Raw genomic sequence first — 22,879 nt, forward strand, 5'->3', positions numbered from 1 at the left:
CAGCGGGGAACAGAGAACGATTGGACAACGATAGTGTCAATCTCGGGCAACTGTTCTCATTGAACTGTGTTTTTTTGAGGCATGGAAGGGGCTGATTGGCTAGTCTCAAGCAGAACAGCTGCTCTGTAATTGGTCTAAATGCGTAGTGGGCGGGACGAAGGGTGCGTGGCTCCTTGTCCGCCTTCCAAGATGGCTGCGTCCATAGTGCGGCGCTTGGGGCCTCTAGTGGCTGGTCGGGGCCTGCGATTTCGAGGAGGCTGTGTCTGTAAGCAGAGCTTCAAGAGAAATTTCGCTACAGAGAGAAGGGACCGGAACCTCCTGTACGAACACGCGCGTGAGGGCTACAGCGCGCTCCCTCAGCTGGATATGGAACCACTGTGCGCATATCCGGAAGATGCCGCGCGCGCGCTGGAGCTCCGCAAGGGGGAGTTGCGGTCCAAGGATCTGCCCGGCATCGTGAGTGCGCTTGCGCGGTCCAACCATCGCGGGGCCGGTCCGCTTTGCCTATTGGCTGTTCGCTTTACGGACGAAATAAGCTTATAAGATACTATCCAGCAGGGGGCGTTCTGATCGCAAGAATTTTAATTCCTTCCCAGTTCAGCCAATGTGTTGTGCCTGGCACCTAAGTACGTGTCAGATACCACGGAGTGCTAAGGCCCTACTGTCCATATAGCCATGATGCTCCTAGTCCATAAAGCGTGCTGGGTTCCCACTCTGCCCTAAGAACTTACTGTCTTCCCGCGTCCTCTGTGCTCAGACCTCTTGCCAGGCTTATGGTAAAGCCACAAAGGAAAACGGGGGACAGGGATATGAATCAGTGGGTAAGGGGAGGCTCTTGCCTTTGGGGAGTGAGAGGAAGAATTATTATTACTAACCCCACAAGTATCAGGTAGTTAGTAGTGTTATTTTATGAACGAATGTGTTTTTGAACATATTTAGGGAGTGTGTATGTTATGTACCTGGTGTTGAGAATAAGGCAGTGAATATTAATATTCATACTACCGGACTTCCCTGGTGGTTCAGACGGTAAAGAATCTGTCTGTAATGCAGGAGACCGAGGCTCGATCCCTAGGTCGGGAAGATTCCCTGGAGAAGGGCAGGACTACCCACTCCAGTATTCTTCCCTGGAGAATTCCATGGACAGAAGAGCCTGGCGGGCTGCAGTCCATAGCATCGCAAAGAGTTGGACACAACTCAGCGACTAACACACACACATGCATACTGCTAGTACTTATAGTAAAGCCAGCACTTACATAATATTACATGCTGGTGAACTAGGACTGGGATTACCATATTTCTAGACCCTGCTGACGGAGAAGGCTGTGGCACCCCACTCCAGTACTCTGGCCTGGAAATTCCCATGGGCGGAGGAGCCTGGTAGGCCGCAGTCCATGGGGTCGCGAAGAGTCGGACAAGACTGAGCGACTTCACTTTCACTTTTCACTTTTATGCATTGGAGAGGGAAATGGCAACCCACTCCAGTGTTCTTGCCTGGAGAATCCCAGGGACAGGGGAGCCTGGTGGGCTGCCGTCTATGGGGTCACAGAGTCGGACACGACTGAAGTGACTTAGCAGCAGCAGCAGACCCTGCTGAAGTGCTGAGGGTGATAGGGACCCCAAATCCTCCCAGCCCTCTCTTCGACCCCCCACCATACATCCAATCTAGTTTACGTGCTTTATACAGATGAGTCTCCTTTAAGTTTCACAGCAACCCTATGAGATGGGTACCATTATTTTCGTAATTTTTCCAGAGGGGAAACTAAGGCTCAGAGAATTTTGAAAGAAACAAACATGTGGCAGTTCCTCAAAAAATTAAACATAGAATTACCATGTAATCCAGCAATCCCACTTCTGAGTACATACCCCCCCAAAAAAAAAAAAAAGAAAGAAGAGCAGGGACTCAAACAGATACTTGTATGTTTGTGTTAATAGCAGCATTATTCATAGTGGCCAAAAGGTGGAAACAACCCAAGTGTCCACTAATCAATGAATGGATAAAGAAAATGTAGGGACTTCCCTGGTAATCCAATGGTTAAGACTTCATGTTCCAAAACAGGGGATGCAGGTTCGATCCCTGGCCAGGAAGCTAAGACCCCACAAGCACTGAGGCCAAAAAACCGAAACAGAAGCAATACTGTAACCAATACAATAAAGACTTTAAAAATGGTCCACATCCAAAAGAATCTTGTAAACGAAAATGTGGTAAATACTTGCAATGGAATAAAATTCAGCCTTAAAGGAAGGGATTCTGGTACATGCTGCAGTGTGAGCGCTCAGTTGATCAGTCATGTCTGCCTCTTCGCAACTCCATGGACTGTAGCCTGCCAGCCTCCTCCGTCCATGAGATTTTCCAGCAAGAACACTAGAGTGGGTTGCCATTTCCTCCTCCAGGGAATCTTCCTGACCCCTGTGTCTCCTGTGTTTCCTGCATTGGCAGGTGGATCCTTTAGCACTGAGTCACCTGGGAAGCCCATACTACAAAAGGGATTTACCTTAAAGACGTTATGCTAGGTGAAGTAAGCCAGGCGCAAAAGGGCAAACACTGTGTGATTCCAGTTCTGTGAGGCTTCTGGATCTGTCTCAGTCAAACCCACAGAGACAGGATGTAGAATGGTAGTTGCCAGGGGCGGGGCGGGGCAGGAGGAATGTCTAATGGGCACAGGGTTTCCGTTTGGGAAGCTTCAGTGGCTCCAGAGATGGGTAGTTGTGATGCTAGCACAATATAAATGTGTTTAATGCCACTGAAATGTACACTTAAAACACAGTTAACGTGCTCAATTCTATGTATATTTTATCCCAGATCGCGACATGGCAGGAGCTGAGGCAGCTGCGGGAACAGATCCGGAGCCTGGAGGAGGAGAAGGGGGCCGTGACAGAGGCAGTGCGGGCCCTGGTGGTGAGCGCGGGGGTCCTGGGCAGGTGTGGGGCTGGCAGCACGATGCCTCTGGCTACAGGTAATGGGAAACCCAATCTCAGGAGTTTGAAGGATATGGACATTCATCGTCTCACACCACAACCGTCCAGGGCCAGGCATCCCTGGGGCTGATTCTTAACCACTGGACCACCAGGGAAGTCCCTAGCTCATCATCTTGGGGGCACCATGCAACAGCCTGGCTGGGGAGCTCCTGCTCTCAGCCCATTTCACAGACCAGGATACCAGGGCTTGGAGAAGGGAAGAGATTTGCCCAAGAGCACACTCCGGTTGACATCCAACTTTCAAACCCAGTTCTGCTGCATTCCCTGGTGCTTAGGACCACAGAAGGTTCCGAGTATCAAAGACCACTGGTGTCAGGCCTCCATATGCATGCTCATAGACTTTACCATTCCGAGTCTCAGTTTTCTCATCAACAAAATGGGAATCACATTGATAAGAACCTCATAGTAGGGGTTATGAAGAAAAAGGATCATCTGAGAGTCCTCTGCACATGGCTAGACATGAGGCAGCACTAAACTGAGCTACAGGGTGTGATGGCTATTATGTTATCTTGCCTCCTCCCAGTTTTACTGATAGAGAAACTGAGGTACAGAGTGGAGGAGGGTCCAGCCAGGCACTGGCAGAGCAGGAATGCAGATCCCCTAGCCCTGACCTTTCACCCCTCTTTCCCCTCCCCCTCATCCCCAGCTTCATCACTCTAATCACCTCCTCATCTCTTTTCTACCAGGTAAACCAGGACAACAATCAAGAGCAGCAGGTACTACAGAGAGTTGATATCCTGTCCCTGATCAGGGGTGGGCAGCACAGATAACCATTATCAGTCATAAAGTCTCCATTGTATGTGATGGAAAACATAACTCAAGTAGGAGTAAGAAAAATAACAACAACAGGCTCTGTTGATTCATAAAACTAAAAATACTGGCTTCAGGTACAACTGGATCCAGCTCCTGGCTCCTCCATATTTGGTTTAGCTTTCTCCCCTTGGAGGAGGGGAAGACAAGGTCTGGTGCAAAGAGGACCATTTTCTTGATAGTTCCAGACAAAGCCCTGGGGCTGATTGTCATGAGTTTGTCTTGGATCACGTGCCTGTCTTTAAGCCAATCACTCTGGCGGAGCGATGGAATGTTCTGGTAGGCCAAGCCAGAGTCATGTCCTTGTGGAAGTGCCATGAGGTGGTTGGGGGAGGTTCCTGAAAGGAAATTCAGGATGTTGAGCCCAGAGAAGAAGCAACGAAGTCCACCACAGAGGTTATCTTAGCCAGGACCCCACCCTCTGCTGGGCTGACCCCACGTGTCCCGCTCCCAGGACCCCCAATATCAGAGTCTGCGGGCACATGGCCGGGAGATCCGGAAGCAGCTCACACTCCTCTACCCCAAGGAGGCCCAGCTCGAAGAGCAGTTCTACCTGCAGGCGCTAAGGCTGCCCAACCAGACCCACCCAGACGTGGTGAGCGCCTCACTGGGCTGCAGGGGAGGCCAGGGCCCTGTCCGGCGCCACCTTCCCTATGACACCCACTGTTCCCTGCAGCCTGTCGGGGACGAAAGCCAGGCCCGTGTGCTCCACGTGGTTGGAGACAAGCCAGGTAGGCTGCAGCCTAGGCTGGGGGCCCCGAGGCTGGGGGCGGGGGCTCCTGGGGTCTGGGACTGTGGCTGGAGCCTGTAGAGCCCTGGGTTTTCTCACACTGTCATGTGTGTGTGTGTGTGTGTGTGTGTGTTTCTGTGTCTGTGTGCGCATATGTGTGTGCATGTATCTGGCTCTTTCTCCTCCCCTCTGTGTGTGTGTGTGTGTGTGTTTCTGTGTCTGTGTGCGCATATGTGTGTGCATGTATCTGGCTCTTTCTCCTCCCCTGTGTGTGTGTGTGTGTGTTTCTGTGTCTGTGTGCGGATGTGTGTGTGCATGTATCTGGCTCTTTCTCCTCCCCTCTCTCTCCTTTTCTCTCCCTCCCTGTCTTACCTGGCCTCCCTCCCTCTCCCCCCACTGTCTCTCTAATCCTCTTTCTCTTTATTCCCTCTTCCCTGTCTCTTCTCCTCTTACCCCATTGCTTTTCATCCACATACAGCTTTCTCCTTCCAACCCCGGGGCCACCTGGAAATAGCTGAGAAACTCGACATCATCCGACAGAAGTGAGCCCCCCTCCCAGACCCTGCCATTCAGCAACCCCCCACCCCAGCAGCTGGCTGCTGGCTCCACTTCACTGGGCTCAGCATGGGATGTGGAACCAACAGGGCCTCACCCGGCATGAATGTTTGATGACCGGCCTCCCGCCTGACAGCTGGGCCTCTGCCCCGGGGTGCTTGAGTCCCCCTTCTTCCCCCACCAGCCCCGGCCCACAGGCCCCCACCTGTCTGCCCATCTGTCTCCCAGGCGCCTGTCCCACGTGTCTGGCCACCGCTCCTATTACCTGCGCGGGGCTGGGGCCCTCCTGCAGTACGGCCTGGTCAACTTCACACTCAACAAGCTCATCCACCGGGTATGGGCCAGGATGGGAGGGCTGCCTGGAGGGGGTGGCATCGCCACTGAGCTCCAAAGGCTCCAGGTGGAGAGGAGGGGGTGGCCTCTACTCCAGTCACTGTTTTCAGAGCTTATGTGTATCATTGGCATACTTCATTCTTAGGGCAGTGTTGGGAGGAGAGTGCTGTTACTGTCCCCTTTAGAGATGGAGAAATTGAGGCCTGCAGAGGGGGAACTGTCCAGGATCTCTGGCTCATGTGTGGGGCTGGTCCGAGAGCCTGCACCTGTTACCATTGGCCCTCACTGCCTGCAGTGGACAGCAAGTTTTGGGGAAAGAACAGCATCTGTTGAAACTGGGAGGGTCGGCAAGGGCTGAGGGCTGGTCATGCAGCGACCAATGGGACGCTGGTCACGGTGAGGGACTCGGACATGTCCTGAGGGCACTGGGAGTCACAGAGGGTGTTCACTGGTGGGGGACACAGTCAGATCTATACGTAGAACTACACCTTCACTGCCCTGTGTGGTATACCTGAGTGAGGACATCAGGAGGCCCCAGTGACAGGACCCCAGCACCCCAGGGCCAGCTCCGTGCCCACTGCTCGGGCCTGCCTCAGTGTCCTCTCCAGTGGGATGGACTCCAGAGTGACACGGGGGAGCTGTTAGTCCCCTCTGCAGTGTCCTTTCTTCAGGCCTGAGCTTGGGGTCTGGTGGGGGTCCTGGCTCTGCTCCTCACCCCTTCCCTACCCCTTCCCAGGGCTTCACCCCCATGACGGTGCCAGACCTTCTCCGAGGAGTTGTGTTTGTGAGTGAGGACTCTCCAATCCCCATGCCCAGCCATATGTCAGGCCCTGTTATGGGGCCCCCAGGCAGCAAGACCAGCCTGTCTCCCCCGAAGACACTGCCTGGGGCTGGGTTGAGTGGGTCGCGTCATAACAGGGAACTCAGGGTGAATCCAGGGCTTCCCAGGCGGCTCAGTGGTAAAGAATCTGCCTGCCAATGCACGAGCTGTGGGTTTGATCCCTGGGTCAGGATAATCCCCTGGAGGGGGAAATGGCAACCCACTCCAGTATTCTTGCCTGGAAAATTACGTGGACAGAGGAGACTTGCAGGCGGCAGTCCACGGAGTCACAGGGAGTCAGACACGACTGAGTGACTGAGCATGCACACGCGTGCAGGGTGATTCCCTTCCTTCCAGGGGAGGAGCAGGGGATGTGACGACAGAACGGGGGCCACCGAGGTTACCTGTACTCTGGCCTCCTCCCCAGGAAGGCTGTGGGATGACACCAAATGCCAAACCATCGCAGATTTACAACATCGACCCCTCCCGCTTTGAAGACCTCAACCTGGCCGGGACGGCAGAGGTAGGACTTGCAGGTGAGAGCATACCTGGGGGCCAGAGAAGAATGAGAGCACCTCGGGGGTCCTCAGAGCGGGAGGGATCGAAAGGGGACAGCTGGGAGCACCCTGGGGGGTGACGGCTGCATGCCCAGGGCCTACATGTATAGTTGGGTAGGTGGTTTACTGCACAGTAGTGCAGTGAGGATTCAGCCACACGTCCTAACATGAGGTTGTGTCTGCCAGAAGGGACTACCTCTTCTAATTCCCACAAAGGTTTCCTGTGAATGGATGGATGGTGGCCCTGGCTGACCCCTTCTGTCCCCTTCTCCTCCCAGGCTACTTCATGGACCACTCCGTGGCCTTCAGGGACCTACCAATCAGGTGATGCCTTGTTCCTTTAGAACTTGTCCCCAGCTGTGACATCCCCTGCCCTCTCCCTGACCCCACTTACCCACCACCCCCTGCCAGGATGGTTTGCTCCAGTACCTGCTACCGGGCGGAAACAGACACGGGGAAGGAGCCGCGGGGGCTGTACCGAGTACACCACTTCACCAAGGTCGGCATAGCTAGGACTGTGCAGGGGCCACCCCAACAGCCTAGCGCCCCCTGACTCCTGTGCCCCTCACCATGCCCCAGGTGGAGATGTTTGGGGTGACAGGCCCCGGGCTGGAGCAGAGCTCAGAGCTGCTGGAGGAGTTCCTGTCCCTTCAGATGGAGATCTTGACAGAGCTGGGCTTGCACTTCCGGTGCGCGGAGGGGCCAGGGGCTGAGGTGGATGGTGGGGTCTGGGGTCGGGGACAGAGGATGAGGGGTGGGGGAGGAGGAAAAGGCCGGCTGGGTGCTCCCCCATCTTGAAAACCCTCAGCACCTCTTCTCCCGCTGCCCCCTTTTGCCCATGTGTGGACTGTATATATAGGATGTCTATCAACCCATAAAAGCTTGTGTACGATTCAGTGTCAAGACCAGGTCCCTTCCCTCATGTGACTCCCCGTCCCTAGCTGTCTCATCTGCCTAGTCCAAGATGGCTTTTTAAAATACCGCTTTGTTTACTTATTATTGGCTGTGCTGGGTCTTCATTGCTGTGCGGGCTTTCTTCAGTTGCAGCGAGCGGGGGCTGCTCTAGTTGCCCTGTGCAGGCTTCTCGTTGCGGTGACTTTTCTCGTAGAGCATGGGCTCTAGAGCACTCAGGCTTCCACAGTTGCGACCCGTGGGTTCAGTAGTTGCGGCCCCTGGGCTCCAGAGCGTAGGCTCAGTAGCTGTGGCGCGTGTGCTTTATTGCTCCACAGCATGTGGGATCTTCCTGGATCAGAGATTGAACCCAAGTCCCCTGCATTGGCAGGTGGATTCTTAACCACTGAGCCACCAGGGAAGCCCCAAGACAGCTTTTTACCTTCCAGTGGGAAGGGGAGGTTGGGGATAGGGCACACCCCTTCCCTCTAAGAGATGACTGGACGTCATAAGCCCCACCGCCTCTCTCACCCTGTCAGTCACACGTAGTTTTCAGGAAAGGCTGAGGAGTGTGGACTTTTTTCTGGGTGACCCGTTACAGAAATCTGTGCTATTGCTATAGAAGGAAGAAGAGCCATGGTGAACAAACAGCCTGGTGACTTGGCCATCTCGTCCCCTTTGCCACCGTCGTCTCTTTACCACCTCCATTTCCCTCTTTTGGGGCTTCCTCCCCTTCCGTCACCTCCCACTGTGCTCCCCACCTCCCACCTCTCACCCGCTGCCCTTCGCCATGTCTTTCTCCGGGGCTGCAGAGTCCTGGACATGCCCACACAGGAGCTGGGCCTGCCTGCCTACCGCAAGTTCGACATCGAGGCCTGGATGCCAGGCCGAGGCCGCTTTGGCGAGGTGAGCCCCCTGCCCGGCAGGGCCCTCAGGGTGGGAAAGAGGATCCCCCCCCAACTGCCCCCCATGGCCCATCGTCTCAGCCCACCCGCCCCCACGCCCAGGTCACCAGTGCTTCCAACTGCACTGACTTCCAGAGCCGCCGTCTACACATCATGTTCCAGACCAAGGCCGGGGAGCTGCAGTTCGCGCACACGGTGAGCCCACACCCTTGCCCGCCCTGCCCTGCACCCCGACGACGGAGACCCACCACCACAGCCCCTCCCCTGGGCCTGCTGGAGCCTAGATCTGAGCATCCCCCCATCTCAGGTGAACGCCACGGCCTGTGCTGTCCCTCGCCTCCTCATCGCCCTCCTGGAGAGCTATCAGCAGAAGGTGAGGGGCGGGGGCAGCGGGAGGATCCCACGGTGGGAGGCGGAGGCCGGAGGCTGGAAGGCCAGCCAGGCAGCCTCCCAAGGCCTGCTCTCTCCCCAGGACGGCTCAGTGCTCGTGCCTCCTGCCCTCCAGCCCTACCTCGGCACCGATCGGATCACCACCCCCACCCACGTGCCTCTCCAATACATCGGCCCCAACCAGCCCCAGAAGCCCAGGCTTCCGGGCCAGCCTGCCTCGAGCTGAGGACTCATCCTTGTTGGCCAGTAGGGTTGTCACCACTTCCTGGAGCTTAGGGGTCCCTGGGCCCCTGGGACCTGGTGTCCTGAGTCTGTCCCGACATCCACCTTCTTCATGTCCACTCCCCACCTGGGCCTCTGGACTCCAGGGTCCACCTCTCCTATGCCTCTTCTTCCTGGGGATCAGTCAGAGACCCTGTTGTCGTTGGGGGTCCCAGCCTGCAGTGGGAAGCAGTGGTTCCTCCTAGGGGACTTGGAGGTCTGGGGGAGCGGGGAGGAGAGGGAGAGGAAGCCTTCATCCCTCCTTCCTTCTTCCCACCCTCAGTGGTTAAGAGAAGGTTCCCTAATAAATGGTCAGAACAAAGGCTTGTGTGGGTCTATGAGTGAGGGAGGTGGCCTGGCCGACTTGCCAGGGATGCTAGCCAGTTGCTCAGAGGTGCTGAACCATCCAGGGGTCTGTGGCTGCAGGGACCATGCCAGAAGCATCCAGCACCCCTGGAACACATAGAGGGTAGCTTGGGGGTCACTGAGGGAACCAAGAGGATGCTGAGGCCTCTCCCCTGACCCTGGGATAAGTGGCGCCACACACCCAACCTTCTGCCTTGTCCCCAGCCCCGGGTGGGGCGGGAAGCAGCCTGAACTCTGTGAAGCCAGAACCCACTCCTCCGCTTGGAGCCCCCATCTCTGTACCTGGAACTGCTTTCGCAGCTCCTCCAACTGCAGCACTTCAGGTCATCCTCGACTATTCTCACATCCACATCCCATCCTTCAGCAAACCCTGGCAGCTTCTCCTTCAGAATATTTCCAGGGGGTCTCTGGTTGCCCAGTGGTTAAGAATCCACTTGCCAGTGCAGAGGACACGAGTTCGATCCCTGGTCCGGGAAGATCCCACATGCCATGGAGCAACTAAGCCTGTACTCCACAACTACTGAGCTCAAGCTCTGGAGCCCAAGAACTGCAACCACTGAGCCTGCATGCCTAGAACCTGTACTCTCTGCGACCAGAGAAAGCCTGTACGCAGCAACGAAGACCCAGTGCAGCCAAAAATAAATTTATCTTTAAAAAAGAAAAAATATTCCCAGATCCTGCCTTTGCTGTCTTGTCCTGTCCTGTCTATCCTTATCTCCCATTTGGAGAATCGTAGCAGCCTCTTCTTGCTTCCTTCCCCCCCCCACGCAAAGCCAGAGGAACTCTGTAAATAACTGTGTCAGGTCACATGCCTCCCTGCTCAGAGCCCTCCTGTGGCTCCATCTCCCTGAGGGGGAAGGACAAGCTGTCACCGGGGTCCCCGGGGCCCCTGGGAACTGCCCCCAACCTTCCCCTTCTGCCGGCCTCTTCCCTGTTGTGCTCTGGCCAGCCCCCCAACCTGCCTGCCTGTTCTCTCAGACTCAGTCCCAACTCAGGCCTCTGTGCTTGCTCGACTCTTTCCGATCCTAGCTATTCTTCCCCTAAATCTTGTGCGATTGCCTGCATTTTATCCCTCAGGCCTTAGCCCAAATGTCACCTCCTCAGAGAGGGCTCCCCTGACCAGCCTGGCCACCGTAAAACCCCAGCCTCTAGCTGCCATGCTCCTTTGATGCGCCACAGCCGTTTCCTCCTTGCTTTTTGATTTTTTTTAATATTTTTTGACTGTGTCGGGTCTTGGCTGCAGCGCGGAGGCTTCTACCTAGGTGTGGTACGCAGGCTCCAGAGCACAAGGGGCTCAGTTGCCCCACAACATGTGGGATCTTAGTTCCCTGATCAGTAATCAAACCCACGTCCCTTGCATTGGAGCATTAGAAGGCAGATTATTTTTTTTAATTCGGCAGCCTCTGGTCTTAGCAGCAGCATTGATCTTCCTTTCAGCACGCAGGATCTTTCATTGTGCGCGGATTCCCTAGATGTGGCGCGGGTGGGCTTCAGAAGTTGCCTCGAAGGCTTGGTTGGCCCTGGGGCATGTGGGACCTTAGTTCCCCGACCAGGGATCCAACCTGTGTTCCCTGCATTGCAAGGCGGATTCTTAACCGCTGGACCACCACGGAAGTCCCTCCTCCTTCCTTGAGTGTTGTCTGTCTTCCCCTCTCAAATGTCCACTGCAAGAGGCCAGGGAGGTTTGCCGGTAGCCTCATTCTCTGTTGTAGCCCCAGGGTCTAGAAGAGAACTGGACGTAGTGTGTCCTATAAAAATTACAGGGGTGAAGGAGCTCGGGCCCGTGTAGTTCTCTGTGCCAGGCACCACCCAAGCTAATATGTATGTGCATTAATCTTTCCCATCAGCTGTGGAACAGGTTGTCACCAGCCCCGTTTCACAAGTGAGTTAACAGGTCCTGGATGAAGCAGCTGTCCCAGGGCCGCACTGCTGGTCGCGGAGGTGCTGGGACTCAGGTGGGGTCCAGTTACAACTCTGAGGAAGTAGATTTATGAGACCTGTTTTCCAGAAGGCAAGGCGTTGCCTGAGGATGGTCTGTAAGTGGCTGCCTCTGCATTCAGAGCAGGTCCCACCTCCCAGCAGGGCCTTAAGCTCATCATGCTATCACATCTGCTTCTTTGTGACCCTGTGGGTTGTAGCCTGCTTCTGTCCATGGGATTCTCCAGGCAAGGATACTGAAGTGAGTAGCTATTCCCTTCTCCAGGGGATCTTCCTGACCCAGGGATTGAACCCAGGTCTCCTGCATTGCAGGCAGATTCTTTACCATCTGAGCCACCAGGGAAGCCCCAGTCAGACCGTTTATGTGGGAACAGAAGCCCCCCCCCACTCCAAGCAGGCATTCAGGGGCCGGAAGCTGGAGAGGAGGGTGCAGGGCAGTGGGCCCCCATGAATAATTGAGGATCTCAGACAGGCCTCTCTCCACCCCACAGCTGCTGCCCTGCCTCAGGCAGGGAGGGGGAGGCGATGACATCACTTCCTCCCCTGTGGGGGCCACTCAACGGGGGAGGGTGGGTGCGGGTTATAAAGAGCTGCCACCCCAGCCACACAGCGCCAAGGACCCTGGTCTGGACACCCCATCATGCAGCGCCAAGGGTCCACCATGCTGCTCTTGCTGTTACTGCCTGCTCTACTGGCGCTGCTACTGGGGGCTGGTGAGTGCCAGAGATCAGGGCAACCTCAGCAGCCAGCTGGGGGTGCAGGGACTCAGGTGACCAGGGATGGGGACAATGCACCCAGCGGGGCCAAACTAGAGCTGTCCTGACTGAGCTTCCAAGTAGAGCCAGTACACCCGGCAGGTGGGCTGGGGGAGTGGACTTGTGGGTACTGGGACGAGCTCGGAGCTGGAATCAGCACCAGGGACAGTGCCCGGGGTCCGAGCCCAGCACCCATCTCCTTCCCCCACAGCCACCGCAGCTCCCCTGGCACCCAGAGCCTCCAAGGAGGAGGTAAGGACTGTGGCCCTTTCATCCCACCTCATCTCCCTCAGACCCCAGCCCCCTCCACCATCTCCGTCTCCCTTCCAACCCTCCTACGCTCTTATTTTCCCCATCTGCCCTGCCCTCAACCTCCCCTCTGACCCTTCACCCTTCACCCTCAGCTGACACGCTGTCTGGCAGAAGTGGTCACAGAAGTGCTGATGCTGGGCCAGGCCAGGCGAGGCCCCTGCCTGGCCCTCCTCCACAGAGGTAAGGGGGAGTTCCTCTTAGGAGCCCCCGCCCCACCAGGGGTCTGCCCAGGGCTGCCTGGAGGCAGTGGCATCCTCTTCTCATCCCAGAGCCGCTGTCTGGACTGGCTGGACTGGCACGGCACCGTTAAGCGTGTCCAGACTGAGGGAACCTGGCCCTCAGCCCCAGCCCTGGGGCTCCCTGCAAGGATACAGGATGGGGGCAGAGTGTCTCCCAGCACTGACCCTCCTCTCCCAGGTCTGGGCTGTCACCTGGGGGACCTTGGGCACCCCACACCCTGGAACTCCTCTAGGTCTGTCTCCTGATGAGCTGCACAGAGAACATCCCCTCTTTCCATCAGAAATGTGTGAGACAGAGTCCTATGGCTGTCGGTCCACTGCAGAGAACGGCCTACTGGTTGGGGATTTTAAAAAGCCAGAGGCTGGGAAGACAAGGTCCAGCCAGGAGGTGAAGGACGAGGAAGAGGAGGAGGAGGCGGCAGAAAGGACCCACAAGTCCGAGGTGTGGGAGCAGGCCGTCCGTGAGCAGCTCCACAGCCGGCTCCGCCAGGAAGACCACGAAGAGGAGGAAGAGGAAGAAAAGAAGGTGCCCGTGGAGACCTTGGAGGGCCTGCGGAAGAAGCGTCTGGAGGGCGGCAGGGGCCCCCAGAAGCGGGCGGCAGGGCAGGCCAGCGACGAGGAGGTGGCCCAGTTCGAGGCAAAGGAGAAGGGAGTGCAGGTGCTGGGCGAGGGTTGCCGCCTGTGGCAGGGGGTCGAGGCGGGTAGAGAGAGACGTGAGGACCGCCACCACTCCCGCCAGCCAGAAGCCGAGCCCCAGCAGGAGGAGAAGGAAGAGGCTTCCGACAAGGAGGTGAGTGGAGGAGGCAGTGGGGGAGCCGGGTAGACCAGATGTCAGCGGACATCCTGCCAGGCAGCCACAAACAGAAGCATCCACCGTGAGTGGGCTGCAGGACTGACACAAGGAGTAGGTAGCGACACTTAAGCGGGGCCTTCACCTGACCAGGAGAGCTTCCACACCGACTTCCCTTATAGTAACCAACCAAGAAGCCACCCTTATCGCCCAGAAGGGCCAGAGTTAGCTACCATTGCTAGTCTGTGAACAGTGTGTTGGCCACCATGAAAAGCAATGGCCGCACCCAGTTCACTGGGCCACAGGTGGACGCCACTGGTGGACGCCACTGGTGGGCCGTGGAAGCAGAGCTCTCACTGTGATCAATGGCAGTGAGAGAAATGGCTGTCACCTCACAAATGGGTCATGGCATCCAAGCTGAGCGCCTTTGCTAGTCTGTCCGCCGCACTGGCTGCAGCAGACACTGTGGGCCTCACTGCTGGCCATGTTAGCCAACGTGACTCTTCTGGGGTCAACCAGCAGGGTCGCCATCGTAATCCACGATGACCAGGGAGACCGCTGCGGGTTGCCACTGTGTGAAGTGACCTGGCCCACATTTGGGGACAACCACTGAGGTGGCCTGCCTTTGAAGGTGGGTGCTGAGACCCCGCTTCTGTTGCCGCCAGGGGCACGATGTGGAGCGGCTGGAGCACATGAGTGATGAGCTGAAGAAGGCGACGGAGATGCTGCGAGAGGAGCTCAGGAGGGGGGGCTGACCCCTGACCTCACGTCCTCCTCCCCCACACAGCCTATATGGCTTACTACTGCTGACCCCAACCTGTCACTCCACCCTGCTCCCCAACCAGCAGGAGTGGGGAGAAGGGTGTGCCTTGAAACCAGGCCTGAGGGGCCACGTCTGAGCTGGGTGGAGGGGCTGGGCTCCGCCTGACTCAGGACACAGCCCGGATGCCCTAACCTGCTCCAACCCCCCACCCCAAGTGAATAAAGCACAGAGAAAACCACCAAGGCTGATGGCGTCGCACTTGATCTCAGAAGGACAGGGGCTCAGGAATGACCTGGAGGCCTGGGAAGGCAACCGCTGATCTAGTCACTGGTTGTCCGAACTGACATTTTATTAAATTGGAAACTATTAACAGTTAAGTCAGATGGGGTCATCAGGGAGTGGTTTTGACGCTGGGGTGGGAGGTAGCTGGTTGGGGCTCCGGCCACTGTGGACTATGATGTCGTCGTATTCATCCTGGGGGCAGAGGGGCCAGGCAGAGGGGCTCAGGCAGCTGCCACCCTGCCCGCTGCCCAAGCTCCCCACCCACCATGGGAAGCGGGTGCTGCGTCGAAGCCCGAGGTCCCCGCTCCTAAGTCTAAATCCCAGCTTCTAGCTCTCTCGCCACCACTTTCAAGGTCACCTTGCTCTCCCAGCCCTGCGGCCTTTCCAGTCCTTCGGCCGCCACAGGGAGGTCTCCCCCTCTGCCCCACTTCCCTCTGCCTTTACCCAAATTCCTCAACCCCCGCCAGTCACTGACAACCCCTGCCCACAGTCATGTCTCGCTGCCTGGGTTCTCCAGTGAAGCCCCTTCACCGCTGGCTGAGGTCGCTCCCCACCGCTGCCAGTGTTCGAATCACTGCTGCCCAAGGTCACCTTCCTGCAGCCTGCGTTCTCCCGGTCTTGCTCCCCGGAAAAAAAACTCCTGCGGCCATCCTCTGCTGCCTGTGTTTACCAAGCACTAAGACCGAGGTCTTATCTCTCTGCCTGAGTTCTGCCTCTGCCACTGCCTTCACTTCTCACCCACCAGTGCCCAAGTTCTCCCTACCACCCCTGTCCAGGTCTCCCCTGACACCGCCTGCACGGCTGCCTGAGCTCTCTAACCAGAGCAGCCCCAATGTCAGCCGGTCTCAGTGAGCTGCCTAATGTCTCCTCTCCCCCTTCCACCTGCCTGCTTTTCCCCTGAACCCCCAGCTGGGCCGCCCGCTCTCTCCTGACTCACGCCCTCATCCCCGCTGTCACTCTCGCTGCTGCTGCAGGGGCCAGGCTTGTCCTCGTCCTCGGGCTCTGGGGCTCCGTGAGCACGGAGGAGGCGGGCGAGGATGGCATTGGGCCGGAGCGTGGCACTGCCAAGTGGGGTGCGGCCACCATACATGCGGACGGCGGGGTCAGCACCGGCCTTCAGGAGAAGCTCCAGTACATCAGCTGCTTGGGCCTCCACAGCCAAGTGCAGGGGGCTTCGGCCACAGGTGGGCTCCTGAAGGGGGCAGCAGAGAGGTCATTGGGGCCCTGCCCCACTCGGGGACGACCCCCCACCCTGCCACACCTTCTCCGTAGGGTGGCTCACAGGTTTGTTGAGGTCAGCTCCTGCCTCCTGGAGCAGTTGGACCATCTCTGCATCTTTGTGGATGACAGCCACGTGGAGTGGGGTGTGGCCTAGAGACAGAGTAACCGATGTCAGATGATGGAGAGGAGGGGACTGGGCCCCCAATACTACCATCTTCGGGGAGGGTTTTCTGACCTAAGGCTGACGGAGTTTGGGGTCTGACTTCTGCATTCCTGGGTATATCAAAGAGGCCCTGTATCCCAAATCCCTTAGTCTCAGGTGATCTGGAACTTGCTGGCAGTGCCAACACCTGGGTTGTGGGGTTGTCTGGGGCCTAGGGGTGAAGAGCCCAGGGGCTTTGGAGAGGGGACCTGAGTCTCTGGTCTTACTTCACAAAGAACCAGGTCCCCAAATTCCTGGGTCCCTGTCCTTGAGGGGTGAAGTGGGCCCTGAACACTGGGTCCTGACCTTCCACCTGTGGTGGGGGTCTGGTCCCAAGTACTGAATGGCTTAGTTCAACAGCTTAGTTGCTTAGTTGCAACGGCTTAGAGATGAGGGAGCTAAGACTCTGATGCGAGGGCCCTGGGTAGACAGAATCTATTTTCCCATTAGGTCTGGCTGAGGACGGCTGTCCCTGAACCCCGATATCAGCCTCTGGGGAACCTGAGTCGCCAGAGTTTCACAGGGCCTGGCCTTTGAGTTCCCTTGTCCCAGGTGGGCTGGGGCCTGTGGTTCTCAATAACCTGGCGCTGAGCAGGAATCCTTGGTCCTGATGCCTGGATCCCTTGAGTACTATTATTATTATTGGGATTATTTCCCAAGGAGCCAAGCTTTGCATCAGGAGAGCTGAGCACAGAGCCAGGTGCCCTCGTTCTTCTTGGGAGCCTGGGCCCTTCGTGGTGACTAGGGACCCTCACCCTCATAGTTTTCAGCCTCCAGCTGCAGTTTCCAGTCCTCTTCACTCTCATCTTCTTCTTTCTCCACGTCAGGATCAGAGTACAGGGCAATAGGGGTGTGGTCGGTGTCAGGGATATGGTCAGAGCCCTGAGCGAGGTAGGTTTTGGGGGCTCCCCTGGGGCGCTGGGGGCGAGGCTGGAGCAGCACGCGAGCGCAGGCGTGGGCCCCCACGCGGCAGGCCAGGTGCAGTGCCGTGTGGCCGCCACGCTCCACCACCAGCAAATTGGCGCCTGCTGCATACAACTTCTCTACCGCAGATGCTTCCTCCAGGATAGCGGCCAGGTGCAGGGCCGTCTGCAGGAGCAGAAGGCAGGGGTGAGGGGTCATACTGAGAATCCTGGCCCCCAAGCCCTACGCTGTCCACAGGTGGCTCACCTGGCCCAAGTCATTCTGTAGGTCCAGGTACTCGGTACCAGCTGCAAAGCCTAGGAGGAAGTCCAGGAAGGGCTCATGCTGATGAATCACCGCCAAGTGCAGTGCCCTGAGGACAAGGACGGGGTCAGAAGGCAGAGGTCAAGTATTCTTTTTATGGTTTGCTTGGTTTTTTTTTTGGTGGGGGGAGGGGTTGTTTGTTTGTTTTCCTTCTTATGAGGACAAGCACTCTTGCATTCCTTCCTTCAGCAAACACGGCATGGAGGACCCACTGTGCGAAGCTTGATGACCCACAGTTCTAGAACCAGCTGTCAGGAATCTGGGAGGGTCAGGTCAGAGTTAATTCAGCAAATTTACTTAATCAATGTGTTGTTTTGTTTTGCTTTGGTTTGGTATTTCTTGTTTCTTTGGTGTTTTATTTCATTTTCTGTTTTTGGCCGCACTGTGTGGCATATGGGATCTTAGGGCCCTAACCAGGGATGGAATCCTCGCCCCCTGCAGTGGAAGCACGGAGTCTTAACCAGGGAAGTCTCCAATGTTTACTAAGTAGGACTTCTACTTCCTCCCAAGAAGAAGTAATGTGGACCAGATTTCACGCTCATCTCCAATCAACCAAAAAAATCAGACACAGGGACTTCCCTGGTGGTCCAGCGGCTAAGACTCTGTGCTTCCAATGCAGGGGGCTCAGGTTCGATCGCTGATCAGGGAGCTAGATCCCACACGCTGCAACTAAGATGTGGTGCAGACAAATAAATAAATATTAAAAAAAAAAAAACACTACAGCACCTAAAATGAAAAATATGCTGGATGGCATTGACACAGATTACATACTGCAGAAAATAGATTAGCAAACTTCAGCACTTCACAATAGCAACTGTCTAGAATGAAACATAAAGAGAAATAGTTAAAAATGGAAAGAACGTGAGTGAGCCATGGGATATATCTGTATATAAGCAGCCCGACATACCTGTAATTGAAGTAAGCATGGGGCCTCCCCAGTGGCTCAGCGGTAAAGAACCTGCCTGCCAATGCGGGAGTCACAGGAGACACAAGTTTGATCCCTGGGTCAGAAGATACACTGGAGGAGGGGATGGCAACCCACTCCAGTGTTCTTGCCTGGAGAATCCCATGGACAGAGGAGCCTGGTGGGTTACAGTCCATAGGGTCGCAAAGAGGCGGATACGGTGGAAGCAACTTAGCGCACACACACACACACCAGGGTCCAACATGGAAATTCTGTTCAAAACCAATAATAAAGATAAATACCTTCAAAGGAGCCAGAGGAAATGATACCTTAAGTACATAAAAATAAAAACAAGCATGATAGCAGATTTCACAAAGGAAATAATGCAAGAGAACACAGCGGAGCCACTTCTTTAAAGTACTCAAAGACGGGCTGTCAACCTAGAATTCTTTAACCCAGCCAAAATATTTTTCAAAGACGGAGACAAAAATACATGCTTTCAACTACACAAAAGTTGAAGGAACTCATCACCAGCCGACCCACATCACAAGAAACGTCCAAGGACACTTGTGAGCAAAAAGGAAAATGACATCAAACAAAAATATGGAAAACGAATAAAGAACACTGAAAACAGTCACTATATGGGTAAGTACATAATATTTTTTCTTTTTCAATATGTAAATCTCCTGTCTTCTGATAGGTTTTAAAAAGAAGTGAGTGTTTAAGCAAAAATAACAATGTCTGGTGAAGTTTAGAATACATGGATAAAGGAAATCTATGACAGCAACCACTGAAGGCCAGGAACAGACAAATGGAAATACACAGTTCTAAGGTTCTTTTATGTTATGAGAAGGAGCATAACAGCACTTGGAGGTGGCACATAATAACGTTAAAGCGGGGACTTCCCTGGTGGTCCAGAGGTTAAGAATCTACTGCACAATGCTGGGGACACAGGTTCGATCCCTGGTAGGGGAGGGTGTGTACTAAGCCCAAGGGCCACTATAAGCCCTAAAGCAGGAGTCAGCCAACATTTTCTATAAAGGTCCAGATAAATAATTCAGGCTTAGTGGATGCTATGGTCTGTCTATTACTATTCAGCTCTGCTGTTAGGATACAAAAGCAGCCATTGGTGATGCTGCTGCTGCTGCTGCTAAGTCGCTTCAGTCATGTCCGACTCTGTGCGACCCCACAGACGGCAGCCCACCAGGCTCCCCCGTCCCTGGGATTCTCCAGGCAAGAACACTGGAGTGGGTTGCCATTTCCTTCTCCCCATTGGTGATATGTATTGATAAATGAATGAGTGGCATGGCTGGATTCTAACAGAACTTACTTTATGGAGTCTAAAATTTGGCTTTCATGTAATTTTCACTTGCCATGAAATGTTCTTCTTTTGATTTTGTTCCAACCAGTTAAAAATGTAAAAAAGCATTCTTAGCTCACAGCCACACAAAAGCTGGCGGCTGGCTGGATTTTGCCTGGAGAGCAGTTTGCCAACCTATCTTTCACAGCAACCACTAAAATAAAAAATAATGAGTACAAGGTTAACAAGCCGACAAAAGAAATACAACGGAGCAAAACTTGCTCATTCCAAAGGGCAGGAAAAAAAGGTAAACGAAAGAGAGAGAAGTAGAAAACTAATAACGAGATGATAGACATAACCATATCAATAATCAAACACAAATAGTCTAAACACTCCAATTAAAAGGTAGAAACTGGACTTCCCTGGTTGTCTAGTGGTTAAGAATCCGCCTGCCAACGCACTGGCAGTCAGGGGGCATGGGTTTGATCCCTGGTCTGGGAAGGTTCCACATGCTGTGGGGCAACTAACGCCATGTGCCACAACTGCCCGTGTGCTTGAGAGCCTGTGCTCCACAAGAGAAACCAGCACTACGCAAAGCCTGCACACCGCAACTAGAGGGCAGACCCCACTCGCCACAGCGAGAGGGCGGACCCCACCCGCCGCCACGGGAGGGCAGATGGCACTGGCCACAAGGGCAGACCCCACGCAGCGACAAAGACACAGTGCAGCCAAAAATAAACAGCTAAATAAACACAAAGCTTAAAAAAGGTAGAAGCTGTCAGATTGGATCCCACATGCTGCAACTAGGAGCCAATACAGCCAAACAAATTAAAAATAAACATTAAAAAAACCAAAAAAGCAAAACCTAACTATATGATGCCTACAAGTAATAGCTTTTCAAATAAACTTAAAACTAGGTTAAGAATAAAAAGATGGAAAAAGATATACCACACTAACACCTGTCAGTCAAAAGAAAGTAGGAGTCTTTTTAAAATAAGAGTAGTTTTCAGAGCAAGGAATATTACCCGGGATAGTGAAGATTATTTCCCAATGATAAAGAGGTCAATTCGGGAAGAGGACACAATAAACCTAAACATCTGCACCCCTTATAACAAAGCATCCAATCACATGAAAGAAAACCTGATAAAACAACAAGGAAATCCACAATTATTAATTGAAGATTTCAATACCCCACTCTCAATAACTGACAGATCAAGTAGACAGAAATTACCAGCAAGGATATAGTAGACTTGAAAGAGAGAAGAACCAAAAAAACCAACACAGGACTTACTGGTGGTCTAGGGCTAAGCAATCCACCTGCCAAGCTAGGGAACACAGGCTGGATCCTTGATCCGGGAAGATCCCACATGCCTCGGGGAAACCAAGCCAATGTGCAGCAACTACTGAGCCTATGCCCTAGAGACACTGGTCCACAACAAGAGAAGCCACCAAAATGAGAAGCCCTCACACCGCGACTAGAGGAGCCCCGGCTCACCGGAACTAGAGAAAGTCCGTGGGCAGCAAGAAAGATGCAGCACAGCCAAAAATAAATAAAGAAAAGTTTTAGAAAAGAAACCCATACAACCTCTAACCTATATCTGGAGAACTACACTCTACAACAAGATAACGGAGGTTCTTTTCAACTGCACGCACAATAGAATTTAACCAAAAACTAATGAAAGGAAGGTATTTGGAATATCTGGAAACTAAATAACATACTCCTAAATAATCCACCGCGCAAAAGAGAAATTAGAAACTATACTGAATTAAGTGGAAATGAAAGCACAGCACATTAGAATTGATGAGATACAGCTAAATCATTATTCCGGGGAATTTACATGAAACCTATTTTAGAAAAATAGGAAGGCCTCAAATCAATGACCTCAGCTTTCACCTTAAGAAACTAGAAAAAGAACAAAAATAAACCCAAAGCAAGCAGAAGAAAGTAAATAACGAAAGTCAGAACAGAGACAAACACAACAGAAAGCAAAATGAGAGAGAAAATAAATGCAACCACAGCTGGTTCTCTGAGCAGGTCGGTATTTCTTGAGTGCCTCCTACGGGTCAGGCACTGCTCTGTCACTGAGGCTACAGCAGTAAACACCACACACAAAAACCCCAGGTACATTCCCTCAATTAGGTCTTCATGACGTTGTTCCTTCAGCCTGGAATGCTCTACCCAGATAGTCCACTAGTCTCACTCTCTCCTGCTTTATTTTTCACCAAGGAAATTACTGTCTTCTGACACCGTTTTTCTTGTTTTCATGTTTCTGTTTCTTCTCTTTCCTCCTCTCTCTTTCTTACTTTGTGTCTATACGACCTTCTATTTCTTTCTTTACTTTGCGCTTTCTTTTTTTGTTCCTCCCACCGTTCCTTTCTTCCTTTCTGTCAGTCTGTCTGCCCTTCCATTTATAGACCCCCCACACGAGAATGTAAGCTCCACAAGGCAGCATCACTGTCTTATCACCAGCATCTACAAGTGGGCCTGAAATGTTGTAGGTGCTAGGTAAATACTTGCTTTAACAGATGAATCGTTGCTGTCATAGAGTTTACATTTTCTTTTCAATGTAGGACTTGAAGATCAATGCTCAGAAAATGAGATCTTAGAGTCAAAAGCCAAATGTTAATTTTGGAAATCAAAATTTAAAGGATCAAAGATCATATTTGGAGGTGAGATGTCAGAAGAAGCCTGTGAGTTATAGTTTTAAGATAGGTCTCAGGACTGGGGTCAGAAAGCTCAAATTGAGTTTTGAATATGGAATCAATCAATGGATGTGAAACTCTGAGGTCCAGAGTTTCATAAAAGAAGGGGTTATGATAAAAACTAGCTTGGAAACTGATCTTATCAAGGGTTAGACTTAGGGGTTAGAGGTCAGATTAAGCATTAGAAGACAGATTTAGGATTAAGAAAATCAATATCAGGGACTAACAGGGAATCAGATGTGGGATCCTAAGGCTCGGGGTGGCAGGCTAAGGTTCACTCACGTGTCGCCATCCTCAGTGACGTAGCCGAAAACGAGGGGCGCCCACGACAGCCCCGGGCCCAGCTCCGCGCCTAGCCCAGGTCCTCCGGGGGCCGCCGCGTCCGGACCCAGAGAGCCCAGGCCGCTGTCGCACCATTCATCGGCGTCCGCAGCTTTCCCCAAACACGCGACCCCGGCCATAGCCCCCAAAGCCTCCGGGGACCCCAGCGGCTGCCAGCCAGTCGCTGGGCTCTGCCTGGAATTCTGGCGCTTCCGCCCTGCTGGGAATTCCCCAACACTCCCCCCGGACTCACCCAATCAGAGTCGCCTAAATAGTAAGCGCCCCGCCCTCATACTACACCTTGACCAATCAGAGTCTTCAGATGGAC

The 22,879-nt window shown here is 54.0% G+C and overlaps 3 protein-coding genes across 4 annotated transcripts; 2 read left to right on the forward strand and 1 right to left on the reverse strand.

Moving 5' to 3' along the window:
- Positions 1–151: 151 nt before the first annotated feature.
- On the forward strand, positions 152–10,215 carry SARS2 (seryl-tRNA synthetase 2, mitochondrial). 2 transcript variants are annotated; one of them, XM_055412213.2, is made up of 16 exons: positions 153–456; positions 2,801–2,896; positions 3,663–3,692; positions 4,241–4,381; positions 4,463–4,517; positions 4,995–5,058; positions 5,300–5,405; positions 6,141–6,188; positions 6,652–6,760; positions 7,060–7,105; positions 7,193–7,280; positions 7,361–7,470; positions 8,485–8,578; positions 8,680–8,772; positions 8,885–8,950; positions 9,050–10,215. In XM_055412213.2, exons 1-16 carry the CDS (start codon positions 190–192, stop codon positions 9,191–9,193), a joined length of 1,557 nt encoding a protein of 518 aa, XP_055268188.2. In that variant the 5' UTR covers positions 153–189; the 3' UTR covers positions 9,194–10,215. The 2 variants fall into 2 exon arrangements, with proteins under 2 accessions (XP_055268191.2, XP_055268188.2); XM_055412216.2 differs by lacking the exon at positions 6,141–6,188 and having other exon boundaries at positions 152–456.
- Positions 10,216–10,417: 202 nt separating this feature from the next.
- CCER2 (coiled-coil glutamate rich protein 2) lies at positions 10,418–14,624 on the forward strand. Its single transcript, XM_055412221.2, has 5 exons — positions 10,418–12,245; positions 12,499–12,539; positions 12,692–12,779; positions 13,120–13,628; positions 14,294–14,624. Exons 1-5 carry the CDS (start codon positions 12,173–12,175, stop codon positions 14,381–14,383), a joined length of 801 nt encoding a protein of 266 aa, XP_055268196.2. The 5' UTR covers positions 10,418–12,172; the 3' UTR covers positions 14,384–14,624.
- An 86-nt stretch (positions 14,625–14,710) lies between these two features.
- NFKBIB (NFKB inhibitor beta) lies at positions 14,711–22,773 on the reverse strand. The gene is made up of 6 exons (XM_055412219.2): positions 22,513–22,773; positions 17,267–17,372; positions 16,852–17,185; positions 15,956–16,044; positions 15,611–15,865; positions 14,711–14,865 (listed from the first exon to the last, which is right to left on the reverse strand). Exons 1-6 carry the CDS (start codon positions 22,689–22,691, stop codon positions 14,770–14,772), a joined length of 1,059 nt encoding a protein of 352 aa, XP_055268194.1. The 5' UTR covers positions 22,692–22,773; the 3' UTR covers positions 14,711–14,769.
- Between the last annotated feature and the right edge of the window lie 106 nt (positions 22,774–22,879).

This window comes from Moschus berezovskii, chromosome 22 (assembly GCF_049115385.1).
Source record: "Moschus berezovskii isolate FMDL1 chromosome 22, NW_MosBer_1.0, whole genome shotgun sequence".
In the NCBI taxonomy this organism is placed as follows: Eukaryota; Metazoa; Chordata; class Mammalia; order Artiodactyla; family Moschidae; genus Moschus; species Moschus berezovskii.

What these genes read in the sequence shown, in the direction of transcription:
- CCER2 (XM_055412221.2), top strand. Translation starts at nt 12,173, where the DNA reads ATGCAGCGCCAAGGGTCCACCATGCTGCTCTTGCTGTTACTGCCTGCT. An exon ending in CCAGAGCCTCCAAGGAGGAG is followed by an intron (nt 12,540 to 12,691) that starts GTAAGGACTGTG and finishes CTTCACCCTCAG; the next exon opens with CTGACACGCTGTCTGGCAGA. An exon ending in CCTGGCCCTCCTCCACAGAG is followed by an intron (nt 12,780 to 13,119) that starts GTAAGGGGGAGT and finishes TCTTTCCATCAG; the next exon opens with AAATGTGTGAGACAGAGTCC.
- NFKBIB (XM_055412219.2), bottom strand. Translation starts at nt 22,691, where the DNA reads ATGGCCGGGGTCGCGTGTTTGGGGAAAGCTGCGGACGCCGATGAATGG. An exon ending in TACAGAATGACTTGGGCCAG is followed by an intron (nt 17,186 to 17,266) that starts GTGAGCCACCTG and finishes CTGCTCCTGCAG; the next exon opens with ACGGCCCTGCACCTGGCCGC. An exon ending in GTGACAGCGGGGATGAGGGC is followed by an intron (nt 14,866 to 15,610) that starts GTGAGTCAGGAG and finishes CTCTGCCCCCAG; the next exon opens with GATGAATACGACGACATCAT.
- SARS2 (XM_055412213.2), top strand. Translation starts at nt 190, where the DNA reads ATGGCTGCGTCCATAGTGCGGCGCTTGGGGCCTCTAGTGGCTGGTCGG. An exon ending in CTCGACATCATCCGACAGAA is followed by an intron (nt 5,059 to 5,299) that starts GTGAGCCCCCCT and finishes TCTGTCTCCCAG; the next exon opens with GCGCCTGTCCCACGTGTCTG. An exon ending in TTCTCCGAGGAGTTGTGTTT is followed by an intron (nt 6,189 to 6,651) that starts GTGAGTGAGGAC and finishes CCTCCTCCCCAG; the next exon opens with GAAGGCTGTGGGATGACACC.